This window comes from Erinaceus europaeus, chromosome 12 (genome assembly GCF_950295315.1).
Source record: "Erinaceus europaeus chromosome 12, mEriEur2.1, whole genome shotgun sequence".
In the NCBI taxonomy this organism is placed as follows: Eukaryota; Metazoa; Chordata; class Mammalia; order Eulipotyphla; family Erinaceidae; genus Erinaceus; species Erinaceus europaeus.
This window is the reverse complement of record NC_080173.1, coordinates 79,743,611-79,757,547: the sequence shown is the minus strand read 5'-3', so window position 1 is coordinate 79,757,547 and position 13,937 is coordinate 79,743,611. Positions and strand designations below refer to the sequence as shown.

Here is a 13,937-nt window from a genome sequence, read left to right as displayed (position 1 = left end):
GCAGGGGGGTTGCTTCACAGGTGGTGAAGCAGGTCTACAGGTGTCTACCTTTCTCTCCCCCCTCTGTCTTCCCCTCATCTCTCTATTTCTCTCTGTCCTATCCAACAGCAACAACAATAACAATGACAACAACAACAAACAACAAGGGCAACAAGGGGGAAAAAATAGCCTCCAGGAACAGTGGAGGCACCAAGCCCCAGTTATCACCCTGGAGGCAAAAAAAAAAAAAAGATAGCTATAATGGGGGTGTGTGGCAAAGAAACAACAGTTTGGGACTTGGGGAGTGATGACTAGATCCAGACCAATTTAGAACCAACAGAGAGAGAGGAAGAGAGAACTGAGAGTCAGGCGATAAAACAAGTTACTGTGCAAGCTCAGGGAAATGGATTAGCAGGAGGAGACTAGAGTCCAGGATATGAATACTTTTTTAATTAAGTAAATAACTTGCTGCTTTAAATTTCTAGTGACTTGTTACCTCTCCTAAAATAAAAACTACAGTCCAGGACTGGAGAGATAACTCACAGGTAGAGTGTATGGCTTGTCATGCTTGTGGCCCAAGTTTGAGTTCCGGCAACACATGGGAGCTGTTATGGCACCAGGGGAAGCTCTGGATCACTTTTTCATTCAGATAGACAGACAGACAGACACCAGTGCACCAGAGTGATGAAATCATGCATGCATGAGGTCCCGGATCCACAAAATAAAAGCAAACCCTCAAATCCTTACAGCATCCCTAAAACCCTAGATGGGTCTTTCCCTACTTCCTCTCTGACTGATTCCTACTCCTCCTTCCTCACTTCCTCCACTCCAGCCCCTCCTGCTCATCCTGAACCTTGCAGCATATTCCTACTGCAGCCTCTCCTCTGCTCAGGATGCTGTTCCCCAAGATTTTCACAGTGCCCAGACTCCCCTCCTTGGAGTCTCTGCTCCAATGTCACCTTCCCAGAGAGGCCATCCATCATAGCATCCCTGTGCTTCCCTGCTGCATGTCTCTCCAGCTCTTATCTCCCAATGATGTACCATATATTTCACTGGGCTGTTTATCACCCACCTCCCCGCATGTATAGCTTCTAAGAGGGAAAATTCCATCCCAAACAGCGACTCAACCCTTGCACTCAGGGCTCAGGGCTGCACATCCAGCACTCACAGGCAGGGGCCCACCCACATGGACACCTTTGCTTCCCCAAGCTCTGTGCTGATGGTCCTCCCATCACTTCCCCCAAATTCTGAGGTGCTGACAACTTCCAGCTGGAGGCTGGTGCTCCCAGTAGCCTGCCCCCGGCTGGCGGGCGCCAGTCCCTGGCAGAAGGGCCAGCGTGTAATTAGAAACCCCACAGGCTCCCTAATTGCCAGTTCTTCTCCCCAAACTGGAAGGCTGGCGCTATTCTGAGCTGCCTGGGCTGCCACTTGTCAGTGAGGTGCAGAAAGGAGAGGGCTGACAGCAGAGCCAGACTGTCGAGGTCAGAGGGGATTCCTGGGGGAGGAGGGCTGGTGAGCAGCCAGAGAGCAAACGTGGCACAGAGGGGATCTGCTCCACAGGCAGGGGCTACAGTGGCCTGCTCCCTACCTTCCTCAAGTACTCCTCCTCCCGCCCATCACCTGTGCCTGGAACAGCAACGCCAAAGCAACCAGGCCCATTCATTCTTTATTCAGGTGGTGTAAAAATCACTACAAAAACTTTACAAAAGAGCCTTTTGGGGATTAATGGGGCCCTTCCTTGCCTCTGCCCCTGACATATCAGGCAGAGGAGGAAGACAAGAGACAGGAGGGAAGCAGGATCCTGGCAGTGTTGGTGTCTTCCAGGGTCAGCAGGGAGACCCAGGTGTCAGGTTGTCCTCAGGGTGGGCTGGAGGCTAGAGGGGCTTGTGCAGGTGACAGCAAAGGCGGGAAACTGCTACATTCAACTTCCGCCCACTAAGCAGAAAAGGCTGACCTATTTCTGTGACCTCAGAACACTGTCCTGCCCTGGGGTAGCCCATCATGGAGATGCTCAGGCCAATTCAAGGGATCATCTATCTCCCTTCTTGACAACAGAGAACCCAGCTGCCCCTCCAGCCAAGCCCTAAGCAATGACACTCTCTGAGCCCATTGGGAAGAAATGACATAGGATGCAGACCCTTAATGAATTCCCTGATACCTGCCCTCCTCCTGGCCCCAGACCATCCCCAACTCCCCCAAAAGGAGCCAGGAGAGGATGGCTCCCTCCTCTCCCACCCCAAGCCCCTGCCCCTCAGCCCACAAAGCTGTATGGAAAGAGTCACGGGAGTTGAGAGGCTAGTCCAGGAAGGAGTTCAGGATGCTGGTGGCTGCATGGCCCCTTCACTTGGGGCTGCTGGTTTGGGGGTACTCCTCCTCCAACAGGGGTACAAGTTTCAAGTCAGGGCCAAACAGCTTGTCTCCACGGGGAAATGCTTTCTGGTCCTGGAAGGAGTCCCTGCTGGCAGGGGAATCCTGCTGCTCCTTTGGTTCTGGCTGCGCATCAGGATTGGGGTTCCTCACCACACCCACAAAGAGGGGCAGGCTTGTGGCATCATCGAGGATAAAGAAGAGGAAGGGACGATTCAAAGCGAACAAGGACAGGGACATGCGGGACATGATGGTGCTGGTCGCAGCTGCCGCCTCCACACCCGCCTCGCTAAGCTCCAGAGTGGACTGGTGTTGCACACTTGATACCACCAGGCTCTGGTCGGAGATCCCACGCAGATCTGGGGCCTGGAACAAATCCTGCAGGCCTGCCCAGGGCAGGAGACAGCTGGTCAGGGCATCCTACCCTCAGGCTGCTTGAACCCGCCTTGGAGAATGGCTAGTATCCTGGCCAAGGAACACCTTGAAACCACAGATGTCTTATTCTTAAGTAATCTTCAAGCGTTAACGTAAAGATCACTTGCTCCAGGAGGCCTTCCCTGGATTCCTGCCCTAAGTTCTACACAGGCATCTGGAGGCAAGCCCTCTGTCTTAGCACTTCCGGTGAAGTGTAAGCACCTGGTTATTTTCATGTGAACCCCTTAGACAGTGTACACAGTGGGCTCCCAGTGTCTAGAATGCCACAGTTGCTTAGCATGTAGCTAGTAGGCAGATGCATCTCTTTAACAGTGTAACAGCCCAGCTTCTCTTGCTCTCCCTTCTGTAAAAGCCAGAAAAAGGACACCTCCTTGTCACTTAGGACTCCATGCTATCCGGGCCCTCCACCTGGGAATCTGTGCAATATTTAGGTCATGGGTAGACTAAGTCCTCCTCGCTCAGACTCCTCCAGAGGACCATAGGGCAGAGGACGCAGGGACGCAGGTCAAGTCCTCTCTCCTTCCAGTGGTCCAGAAAAAGCCAGGAGCCAGCTAGGGGTTTCCTCCCAACCCAGGGGGGTTCCCCAAACCCAGCCTTCTTACCTAGCTGGCTGAGTGTGCCCACCAGGTCCAGCTGGTGTTTCAGATGCAGCTTGGGCAGCAGGACCTTGGTGGGCCTTTCCCACAGCGAGGGCTGGTGCAGGGTGTCCAGGCTCAGGTTGGCCAGCACGTCGGACACGTTCCACTCAAAGTGGGTGGGCACCACCACTACGAAGCTCATGTTGTTCTTAAAGGGAAAATGAGCCACCTATAGACAAAAGAAGGAGAGGCCACAGGAGGTCTTGTTGGAGACCTGGGAATTAGCACAGTGGATAGAGCGTTGTATTCTTGAGAACTGAGGTCCCAGGTTCAGTCCCTGGGATTTCATGTGCCAGTGTGATGCTCTAGTTTTCCTTCTCTCTTCCTCTGTACCTTTTAAAAATAAATAAGGGCTGAGGTGATAGCATAGTGGTTATGCACAAAGACTTTTATGCCTGAGGCACCAGAGGTCCCAGGCTCAATCTCCAGCACCACCATAAGCCAGAGTTGAGCAGTGTTCTGACACAAATAAATAAGTAAGTGGTCTGGGTGGTAGCGCAGTGGATAAAGCAATGGACTCTCAAGCATGAGGTCCTGAGCTCCATCCCCAGCAGCACATGTACCAGAGTGATGTCTGGTCCTTTCTCTCTCTTCCTATCCCTCTCACTAATAAATAAATAAATAAATAAATATAATAAATAAATATACCTCTTCACAGAGACTTAATAATAACAACAACAATAACAGGGGAGCTGGGTAGTGGCACATCCAGTACAGCTCACATATTACCATGTGCGAGGACCTGGATTCAAGCTCCCATCCCCACCCGCAGCAGAGAAGCTTCAGAGTGGTGAAGCAGTACTACAGGTGTCTCTCTTTTTCCCTTTGATCTCCACCTTGAATCTTAGTTTCTCTGTGTCTCTATCAAAAACAGGAAAGAAAAAGAGAAAGAAAGAAAGGAGGGGGAGGGAAGGGAGGAAGAAAGGAAGGGAGGAGGAAGGAAGGAAAGAAGGAAAAAGAGGAATAAATAAATCTAAATAAATAGGGGGCCAAGCAGTAGTGCAATGGGTTAAGTGCACATGGCATAAAGTGCAAGGACTGGTGTAAGGATTCCAGTTCAAGCCCCCGGCTCCCCACCTGCAGGGGGTTGCTTCGCAAGCGGTGAAGCAGGTCTGCAGGTGTCTGTCTTTCTTCCTCTCTGTCTTCCCCTCCTCTCTTGATTTTTCTCTGTCCTATCCAACAATAACAACATCAATGATAACAACAACAGCAACAAAATGGAAAAAATGACCTCCAGGAGCAGTGGATTGTACAGGCACTGAGCCCCAGTAATAACCCTGGAGGCAAAAGTAAATAAACAAATAGATCTAAATAAATAAATAGGAAAGAAAGTCTCCCAACTAGGTCTGGGTCCAGCTGTTTCTGAGACAGGTGGACTGGGCTTTCAGTCTGTTCTTCCTGGGCACCTTCATGGCCTTTCTGAGGCTCTTACTCAGTATAAAGTGGAACAGCATAACTGCTCACACCGCAGGCAGACATGTGACCAAAAGAGAGATGCATGAAAGCTTTGAGCATCTAAGAGTTAGGCAGTTAGGCAGCTCTCAGGAAATACTAATTTCCTCTCTCTCCACCTGTGAGCTGGGGCCTGGACTCCCTCATCAGTTTCTCCCTGTGTACAAAGGACTAGGTTGTTAGGTTTTCAAACTACCTTAGGTTGGGGATGTAGCTCAGTGGTGGGATACATGACTGGCACATAGGAAGCCCTGAATTGGATCTTCAGTAGCAAAACAAAAAACAAAACAAAACAAAACAAAACAAAACAGCAAAGCAGATGAATAAATAACTACCTTAGGCTCTACAGGAGTCACTACAATACGGTCCCCTCTCCGCCCTCCTACCTTCAACAGTAGCTTTGTCTAACAAGGCATATGTACTGCGATTTGGAGTATGGGTACATAGGAATGGGCTTTCTGTAGCTAAAGAAGTGCAAAAGTCGTGGGCTCCATAGCTTCTTGCAGCTGTGATTTCTCAGGCAGCCACTCAGGCGGCAGGAGGAGCCGCGCCAGAAGCTGACAGCCTGGGTCTGTGTCAGAGAGTCAAAGAAAGAAGGCCAAGGGGGACAAAGAATCAAGACCAGGGGTGAAGCGAGCGTAGGCTGGTCACAGGTTGAAGGGAAAGAGCAGCATGAAGAGAACTGGCGGAAGGGGAGATAGATCCTCCTCTTCGCTTGGTGAGCTGGAGAGCAACCGGTGGCTAACTGCCACAATGGTCTTGAGAGTGGCAAAAGCAGCTGTGGCTTCTGTCCTGTTGGCTCTGTGAAACTAACCCACACTGCCATCTCATGCAGCTTGGCTGACCCAGGGATCAGTGCTCAAGTCAAAAGGATCACAGTTAGACTAGAAGCAGGGGGCTGTTCTTGAGAGTTGGGTATAGCACTCTAGCTGGGGACAATGCTGGCAAGCCTTCCAATCAGACCTGCCCTTTTAAAATTTGTATTTACTTTATTATTCATTTATTTATATTACCAGAGCACCGCTCAGCTCTGGCTTATGGTGATGCTGGGGATTGAACCTGGGACCTCTGGTGCCTTAGAAAGTCTATTTGCATAACCATTATGCTTCTCCCCAGGTCCCTTCAAAGCACTGAGGGTGAGTTCAAGTCTGATCTCCCACAGTTAGAGATGTTCAGATGCTGAGTGCTTCCATGGCTGCTAGGGTGGTTCCTGTCTACCTCCACAACTCAAGGGTTCTTGTAACAACCCCCTTATAACCAAAGATGGCCTGGATCTCAGTTCAGTGTCCCTCCTCAAAGAATTCTCCTTGATCGGGTGTCAGGCAGTAGCTCAGCGGGTTAAGTGCCCATGGCACGAAGCACAGGGACTGGTGTAAATACCTCGGTTTGAGCCCCCAGCTCCCCACCTGCAGGGGGTTGCTTTACAGTTGGTAAAGCAGGTCTGTAGGTGTCTTTCTCCTCCCCCCACCCCCCACCCCCACCATCTTTCCCTCTGTCGATTTCTCTCTGTCATATCCAATAACAACAACAAGGGCATAACAAGGGCAACAAAAATGGGGAAAATGGCCTCCAGGAATAGTGGATTTGTAGGGCAGGCACTGAGCCCCAGTAATAACCCTGGAAGCAAAAAAGGAAAAAAGAATTCGCCTTGATCACTCTAAGATCACCTTCCTCCCCCTTTGTTGCACTTACCACCACCTATTCTTGAGCATGAAGTCCCAAGTTCAGTCCCTGGCACTGCATGTGCCAGTGTGATGCTCTGGTTTATGTTTTCTCCATCCATAACTCTCTCGTGCACCTGCTCTCTCTCTCTTCATATCATAAATAAGTCAATAGATATGTTTTAATTTGACTTGTTGATTTATGTGATTGTGTGTCTTCACTTCTGAGAACAGGAATCTGGTCTGTCTAGTCCTCCACTAACACCCACCCCAGTGTTTAGAATCGCATCTGGCACACAGTAAATGTCCAATATATTCTTGCTGAATGAATAAAGCTCTAAGAGCCTGGAGTCCCCCTGGGTGGGGGGGAGTGGGGGGCTGAGGGTATAGTAAGATTTTCCAGTGTAAATTTCTCCCTGGGGGCATGGCTGCAGAATGGTGAGGCTCTTCCCCCATACCCACATCTACTCACAGCCACCCTCCAGTGCCTACTCCAGAGTTTTCCACTTCCTTCCACACCTCCCAGCACCCAACTGGGAAGTCAAGGGTGACCTGTATTGGGGGCTGCTCCAGCGAGAACCAGCGCAGAGGGTATGTGTGGGCTTGCATCATGTCCACTGGCACTGTGAACTGTTCATCCAGATGGAAAACAGCTCTCCTGGTGAGGCTTGGATCAAACTTGCTTCTCCAGAAACCTGTATTCAACAGAGACCACACAGGCTGGGATCAATGGGGTCTGTAACTTTCACCTCCTCCCTGTTCTACCCAGAACTCACTCACTCTGCAGGTGTCTTTCTCCTCCCCCCCTACGCCCCACCTCCACCATCTTTCCCTCTCTCGATTTCTCTTTGTCTTATCCAATAACAAGGGCACAACAAGGGCAACAAAAATGGGGAAAATGGCCTCCAGGAGCAGTGGATTCATGGTGCAGGCACCAAGCCCCAGCAATGACCCTGGAGGCAAAACAAAAAAAAAAAAAAAAAGGAGATTCAAAGGTGATATCCACTCGAATGGCAAGTTCTTACCTGTAGCGTTGTTTGAAATTTGGACTTTTTTTTTTTTGGCAAGGATTTTGAGCCTGCACAATTCTGCTGTTCCTGGACTCTTTCTTCTTTCCTTCCATTTATTTTATTATTTATCTAATTTATTTTTATTACCAGAGTCCTGCTCAGCTCTGGTTTATTATGTTGCTGAGGACTGAACCTGGGACCTTTGGTACCTCAGGCATGAAAGTCTTTTTGCATAATCATTATGCAATCTCCCCAGCCCTCTTTTCTCCTTTTCTTTCTCAATTTTTCTTTTTTCCAGGTAGACAATGAGAGAGAGAGAGAAAGGAAGAGAAGGAGAGACATCATAGCACTGCTCTACCATTTGTGAAGTTTCCCTTTGCATGCTGTAGCCGTATGGTAACCAGGAGCTCAAGCCTGGATCCTTGCACAAGGCAAAATGTGTGCTCTACTGGGTGATCTCTCTCTTAAACCTTGTTTATTTTATTTTATTTTATTTCATTTTAGAAGTACACAGGGAAAGAGAGAGAGACCAGAGCACTACTCATCTCTGGCTTATGGTGGTGCTAGGAATTGTACCTGGGACTGTTGGTGCCTCAGGCATGAAATGTTATTTGCATTAACAGTATGCTACTTCCCTGGCCCTTGAACCTTGCATTATTTTTTAAATTATTTTTTAATTATTTTATTATCTTTGTTTACTTATTGGATAGAGACAACCAGATACTGAGAGGAAGGGGGATAGAGAGGGAGAGAGACAGAGAGACACCTGCAGCCCTGCTTACCACTCATGAAGCCTTTCCCTGCAGGTGGGAGTAACTGGTTGAGTGCAAAACCACCCAGCCCCCCTTGCATTGTTTTTAAATTTCCTTTTACTTAGTTAAAATGAGTTATATAAAATGAGTTTCACATAAGAAAGAGAAGCCAAAGCACCACTCCAGTACATGTGTCAGTAAGGATTGAACTAGGAGCTTTAGGCACGCAAATCCTGCATTCTACACATTCTACCAGCTGAGTTATCCCCACACACACTCCACACCACAAATAGACTTCTATTCTTCAGGCAGTTTTCAGTGCTCCCAGGAACATCCCTCTGACTGTCTGCTGACTTTGTTTCTTCCCCGGGTATTTCCAACAATAGCCATTTCCAACCCGGGGCCCCTACCTGAGACACCATCACCTGCCTCCTACCCTTCCCCAAGTCACACCCAGAAAGCTCCAAGCCTTCTTGTTGACTTCTGAAGAGAAAGAGGGAGTCTCAGAACAAAACCTGAAAGGTCTGGGGAGATACCTCAGCCTGTTAGAACTTCAACTTGTATGACTGAGGTCCCAGAGGGCACAGGTTCAATCCTTGGCACCACCTTATGCCAGAACTGATCAGTGCTCTGATCCTCTATCTCCCCCATTCTCTTTTTCTCCAGATAGATGTTTTATCAGAGAGAGAGAGAGAGAGAGGACACAGCACTGAAGCTTTCTTCAGTGTCCTGGGGGCCAGGCTAGAACCTAGGTTGCACAGATGGCAAAGCAGTACACTATCCAAGTGAGGTATTTTGCCAGCCTGATATATATATATATCCTCCAAGATTATTGCTGGGGCTTGGTGCCTGCACTACAAATCCATTGCTCCTGCTGGCCATTTTCCCCCATTTTATTTGATAGGAAAGAGAGAAACTGAGAGGGAAGGGAAGCTAGGGAGAGAGAAAGACAGACACCTGCAGACCTGCTTCACTGTTTGTGAAATGTCCCCCCTGCAGGTGGGGAGCTGGAGGCTCAAACCTGGATCTTTGCATAGGCCCTTGTTCTTAGTACTATGTGTGCTTAACCAGGTACACCATCACCTGATCCCACTACAGATATTTTTAAAGGGAGAGGGGGATTAGCAACCCAGAAGGTGACGAGTAAGTGAAGACAGGATAGACAAGCATGAGGTCCTGAGTTCCATCCCCAGCACTGCATATGCCAGAGTGATGCTCTGATATCCCCCCAATAAATAAGTAAATCTTTAAAAAGTAATAAAGGGGATAAAACTTGCACAGCCATTTAGCCTACAGGGGTATGGGGAGAGGGATAGGGGAACAGGGGGACTAGGGGACTACATGTAGGGAAACTGAGGAGAGGAGAAGCGTACCCTGGAAGTGGATCGCATTGAGGAGAAGCAGCACCATGTCATCTGGCAGCTCGGAAAGGAAATTTTCAATCTTCCCTCCTGTGGCTTCCTTCACCCACTGGTTGATGCTCACTAGGTCATCCCCTTTTCTTCCCGTCAGGCTCATGGGTTTTGCACCAAAAAGCTGTTCTGATTGTACCAGGAAGTCCTCTTTGATGGGAAATCCTATACAGAGACCACAAGCTGATCTCAGGGCTCCGGTTTCATGGCTCTTAAAAGATCTGACTGGCTATGTGAGGCCAAGTCCATCTCTCTCAGCCCCGTCCAACAAAGGAGCCCTCTGTCACCAGCACCTACCTTTCTGCAGGTACATCCTGGCAGCCAGTCGAAATGCTCCAGGGCCCAGGTCCTGGCAGAGACGGCTCAGCAGGTGCGGGAGGCAGGGCCCCGAGTCTGCATGCAGCACCTGCTGCAGCCTCTGCAGAGTTTGGTTCTGAGCACCTGAGGGGAACCACAACAGCTGTGGCTTTCCCACCTCCCACATACCCACAGAGAGCCACGCACATGTCTGTGGGGCCACACACCCTCCTCCCATGTCCACTGAACTGGTAGAGTGATAGGACTCCCAAGTGTACATTCATATCTGCCGCTCACAGTTTGGGCCACCCCCCCACATGTAAGCTGTATTTCCTCCCTGGACCTCACTTCTTACAAGGAGACCCTCTAGTTCAGTGGAGATGGGTTAGCTATCAAACGCTTGATAAAAATCACTCTGTAGGGATAAAGAGATAGCATAATGTTTATGCAAAAGACTCTCAAACCTGAGGCTCTAAAGTTCCAGGTTCAATCCCCAACACTACCATAAGGCAGAACTGAGAAATGCTCTGATATAGAAAAAAAATTTTAATTAAAAAAATTAATCACCCTACAAGTGAGAATATGGAAAATCTACTCCCTGAGGCACTTGCTGGGTACTAGGATGGCCAAGGATGAAATGAAGCTGCTTCCATCATCACAGACCTGACACTGCATCTCTTCATAATTTTTCTTACAAATTTTCCCCACTGGTGTGTATCTTTTTTCTTCCCCCTTTCTTTTTACCAGAGCACTGCTCAGCTCTGTTTTATGGGGGTGCTGGGGATTTGGGAGTCTCAGGCATGAAAGTTTTTTTTTTTTCCCTCCAAGGTTATCACTGGAGCTCAGTGCCTGCACTGTGAATCCACTGCTCCTGGAGACCATTTTTCCCTTTTTGTTATCCTTGTTGTTTATCATCATTGTTGTTGTTATTGTTCTTACTGCTATCATTGTTGCTGGATAGAACAGAGAAATCAAGAGAGGAGGGAAAGGCAGAGAGGGGGAGAGAAAGATAGACACCTACAGACCTGCTTCACCACTTGTGAAACGAGCCCTCTACAGGTGGGGAGCCAGGGGCTCGAACCAGGATATTATGCTGGTTCTTGTGCTTCACACCACCTGCGCTTTACCCGCTGTGCTACCACCCAGCCCCCAGGCATGAAAGTCTTATTGTATAGCCATTATACTCTCTCCCTGGCCCTTGATGTGTACATTCTGGAAATTCTCTTTTGACTGTGCTTATTTTTACTTTAAATTTAGTACACCTCTGAAGCATTTCTTAAGTGCCAGGCCTCATTCTAAAGAATTACAAATACAATAATTTGGGGGGATAAGAAGTCACTACGCAGGAGAAGACCCCCAGGCCTGATGCTGGGGGATCTGATTTACTGAGAAAGGTGGTAGGCCTAGGAGCCTGCATTTTAACCAACCATCCAGTGGCCCTGATGAGAAGCCACCCACTGGTACACTGTGGAGTGGAGAGCTCCTACTGGCCTCCCAGCTCTACTGGTCTGGACAGGTGCTGCCATGGTACCTAGTGCCAGGTGAGACAATGCCAGGGCCACACTCAGTGGTGACAGGATGAGGTTAGGGCTGGTAGAGGTTTGGGCCACCAGGGAGAATAGGTCTTTGGTGAAGGCCATCATAGCCTGGGCCAGCTGGCGAGTCTGTTCTGGAGTTGAGGTCTCTCTGCAGCTTCCAGGGGTCCTCTTCAGGGTAGACTGCTCACCGGACTCCTGCAGGGACAGATCGGGAGTCAGCTAGGTCCACAGTCCAGCCCAGGGTTCTGTGGTAAAGAACTCCATCAGAGCACGCCCCGAGTCTGGGTCTTGACCTAGTCCTGAGAACAAGGAGAATCACATGGGCAAAGACATTCTGGGGACTGGCTCTCTTCTTCTGAACCCTTTCACTCTCTCTCGTCACAGCCATAGCCCCAGGTCCCTCATCCCACAGGCCCTCCTCCTGCAGATTGGCCCTCCTCCCACAGGCCCTGCCCACTCTTCCCCAGCCCCACCTGTTTGTACCTGGTTGACCAACTTGAGGAGACTAAGTGGGGACAGCTTCTCCTGGACCTGCCCGTCCATTAGCTGAAGAAAGGAGGAAGCAGATGGGGGATGACTCTTCCCACAAGTTCCCTATCCAGTGCAAGTCACAAGTTAGGTCCCTTGGGGCCTTCCTCCCCATCATGTCACATGTTCCTCATACCCCCTTACCTGTTGGTTCAAGGGCTCCATGGCGTTCACAGGAGAGAACTGTTGAGAAAGGGATTAAAAGAGTCACAGACTGAAAATCCCCTTTCTCTTCCCCCACCCTCACCCCCCACCTCTCCCCACCCCACTCCAATGGCAGTCTTACTACAGAGCAGGGGCCATGCAGGCAGGACACGCTGAGCACCAGGAGCCCCCAGAACAGCACCATGTTCCTGTCAGGGACGGGAAGCCTCAGTTCCCACCTCGCCCCCACATCTGCCATGGAATCCCACCCACACGTTCACTGGCTAGCTGAGCCCTGAGCCTTGACTGCTAAGGAGAAAAAAAAAGACACCATGCCACACACATTCAAAATACATTCACCATGGTTCTGAGAGGTAAACTTTCCCCTTGTTTTTCCCCTTTATGTTTTCTGATTTTTCACATTCCATTCATTGAGAATATTTTAATAAGAGAGAAACATCAAAACAAAACAAAAGTCCTCATTATTTAAGACCTGGTGCCATGAGTCAGACAACAGTTTAAATCCTGGCCCTGTCTATTTCCAGAGGAGCTTAGTTATGTCCCTTACTTAGCCCCTCTGGCTCTTATAAAATGATGGCCCAAGTCCTTCCTCTACATGTATTGTGGGGACAAAAACAAGGCAGCCTTTTTAAGCCATGAGCACAATACCTGGCGCTCAGTAATGACACCTTTTCTGTCCCTGAGCCTCCTTTGTACCAGGACTGCCTCCCCAGAGATCTACCCGGAGGTTATCTGGCCTACCTCTTCTGGCTGGTATGATCGTGCTCACAGCACTATGCAGGTCTGTGAGGCTCTGAGGTCTCAAGCAGGGTGGGGGTGGAGTGGAAGGTCAGACAGCTGACCCAACAGCAGAACCCAACGAATGGCCCTGGCCAGAGCCACCTTTGGACTTACTGGAATTGCAGGCCTTTTCCCCAACTCTACTCCAGGCTGGCTGATAAGAGGCTAGTCTTGCTCTAGCCAGGAACAGATTTCATCCTCCTGCCCAACCCCCACTCCACACACTCCACCCAAAATTTGAGGTCAGTTCTGCAGGAGCCATCACCCCTTTTCCCACCCCACCATATGCAAGATCCCTAAACCAGGACCCTAATCTCTAACAGGCAAAAGGCCTCCAGATTTTCAAGCCCCAGAGAGACCCCCCTCAGCACTGCCACCCCTGCTTCTAATCACCCCCAGGAGGCTGGGAAATGACAGAGCTCCTGAACATATTTAGCCAGGAGGGCATCTCCTTACCTCCTCTCCAGCCCAAGGATCAGATGAGCCATCCTTCCCTCCTATCTCCACAGGCTCCTTGCTGTTCCACACCGTGTCCTTCTGGCCCCACTTGGATGCTACCCACACTCTGTCCAGGCTCCAGCCTGCCCAGCTGAGACCTTCCCTCCCACCAGGACCTTTGCTCTCAGCCAACCCCTATGGAGATTGCTTTCTCTTCTGGTAAATATTGACTTGTGCATCCGGTTAAACATTGATATTGGGCCCAGGAACCCCTTTCCCACCAATGCATCTAATCCTGGGGCCCCCATGGAGTTGGCTGCCACCTGGGCCTGGAGAAGGGATGTCCAAGAGACAAGTGAGGAGACTGTCATCTATCGGAGAACAGATCCAGGAAGGCTAGATGCCTGGCACTGTGTCACACCTTCCTGTGACCCCACAAGATAGGGTTCAGACTCAAGAGAGGCTATATACCCTGTCCAAGGGCA

The 13,937-nt window shown here is 49.8% G+C and overlaps 1 protein-coding gene across 3 annotated transcripts; it reads right to left on the bottom strand.

Annotated features, from left to right (window-relative positions):
• Positions 1 to 1,632: 1,632 nt before the first annotated feature.
• On the bottom strand, positions 1,633 to 13,625 carry SERPINF2 (serpin family F member 2). Of its 3 annotated transcripts, none has more exons than XM_007520402.3 (10): positions 13,471 to 13,625; positions 12,356 to 12,422; positions 12,214 to 12,252; positions 12,025 to 12,087; positions 11,535 to 11,736; positions 10,004 to 10,147; positions 9,668 to 9,871; positions 7,085 to 7,227; positions 3,384 to 3,588; positions 1,633 to 2,732 (listed from the first exon to the last, which is right to left on the bottom strand). In XM_007520402.3, the coding sequence occupies exons 1-10, from the start codon at positions 13,500 to 13,502 to the stop codon at positions 2,320 to 2,322; spliced, it is 1,512 nt and encodes a 503-aa protein (XP_007520464.2). In that variant the 5' UTR covers positions 13,503 to 13,625; the 3' UTR covers positions 1,633 to 2,319. The 3 variants fall into 3 exon arrangements, with proteins under 3 accessions (XP_007520464.2, XP_060060108.1, XP_016042476.1); XM_060204125.1 differs by having other exon boundaries at positions 12,356 to 12,424; positions 13,518 to 13,623; XM_016186990.2 differs by lacking the exon at positions 13,471 to 13,625 and adding an exon at positions 12,976 to 13,279.
• Between the last annotated feature and the right edge of the window lie 312 nt (positions 13,626 to 13,937).

What these genes read in the sequence shown, in the direction of transcription:
- SERPINF2 (XM_007520402.3), bottom strand. Translation starts at nt 13,502, where the DNA reads ATGGCTCATCTGATCCTTGGGCTGGAGAGGAG. An exon ending in TGCATGGCCCCTGCTCTGTA is followed by an intron (nt 12,253 to 12,355) that starts GTAAGACTGCCA and finishes CTTTCTCAACAG; the next exon opens with TTCTCTCCTGTGAACGCCAT. An exon ending in TGGAGCCCTTGAACCAACAG is followed by an intron (nt 12,088 to 12,213) that starts GTAAGGGGGTAT and finishes TCCTTTCTTCAG; the next exon opens with CTAATGGACGGGCAGGTCCA.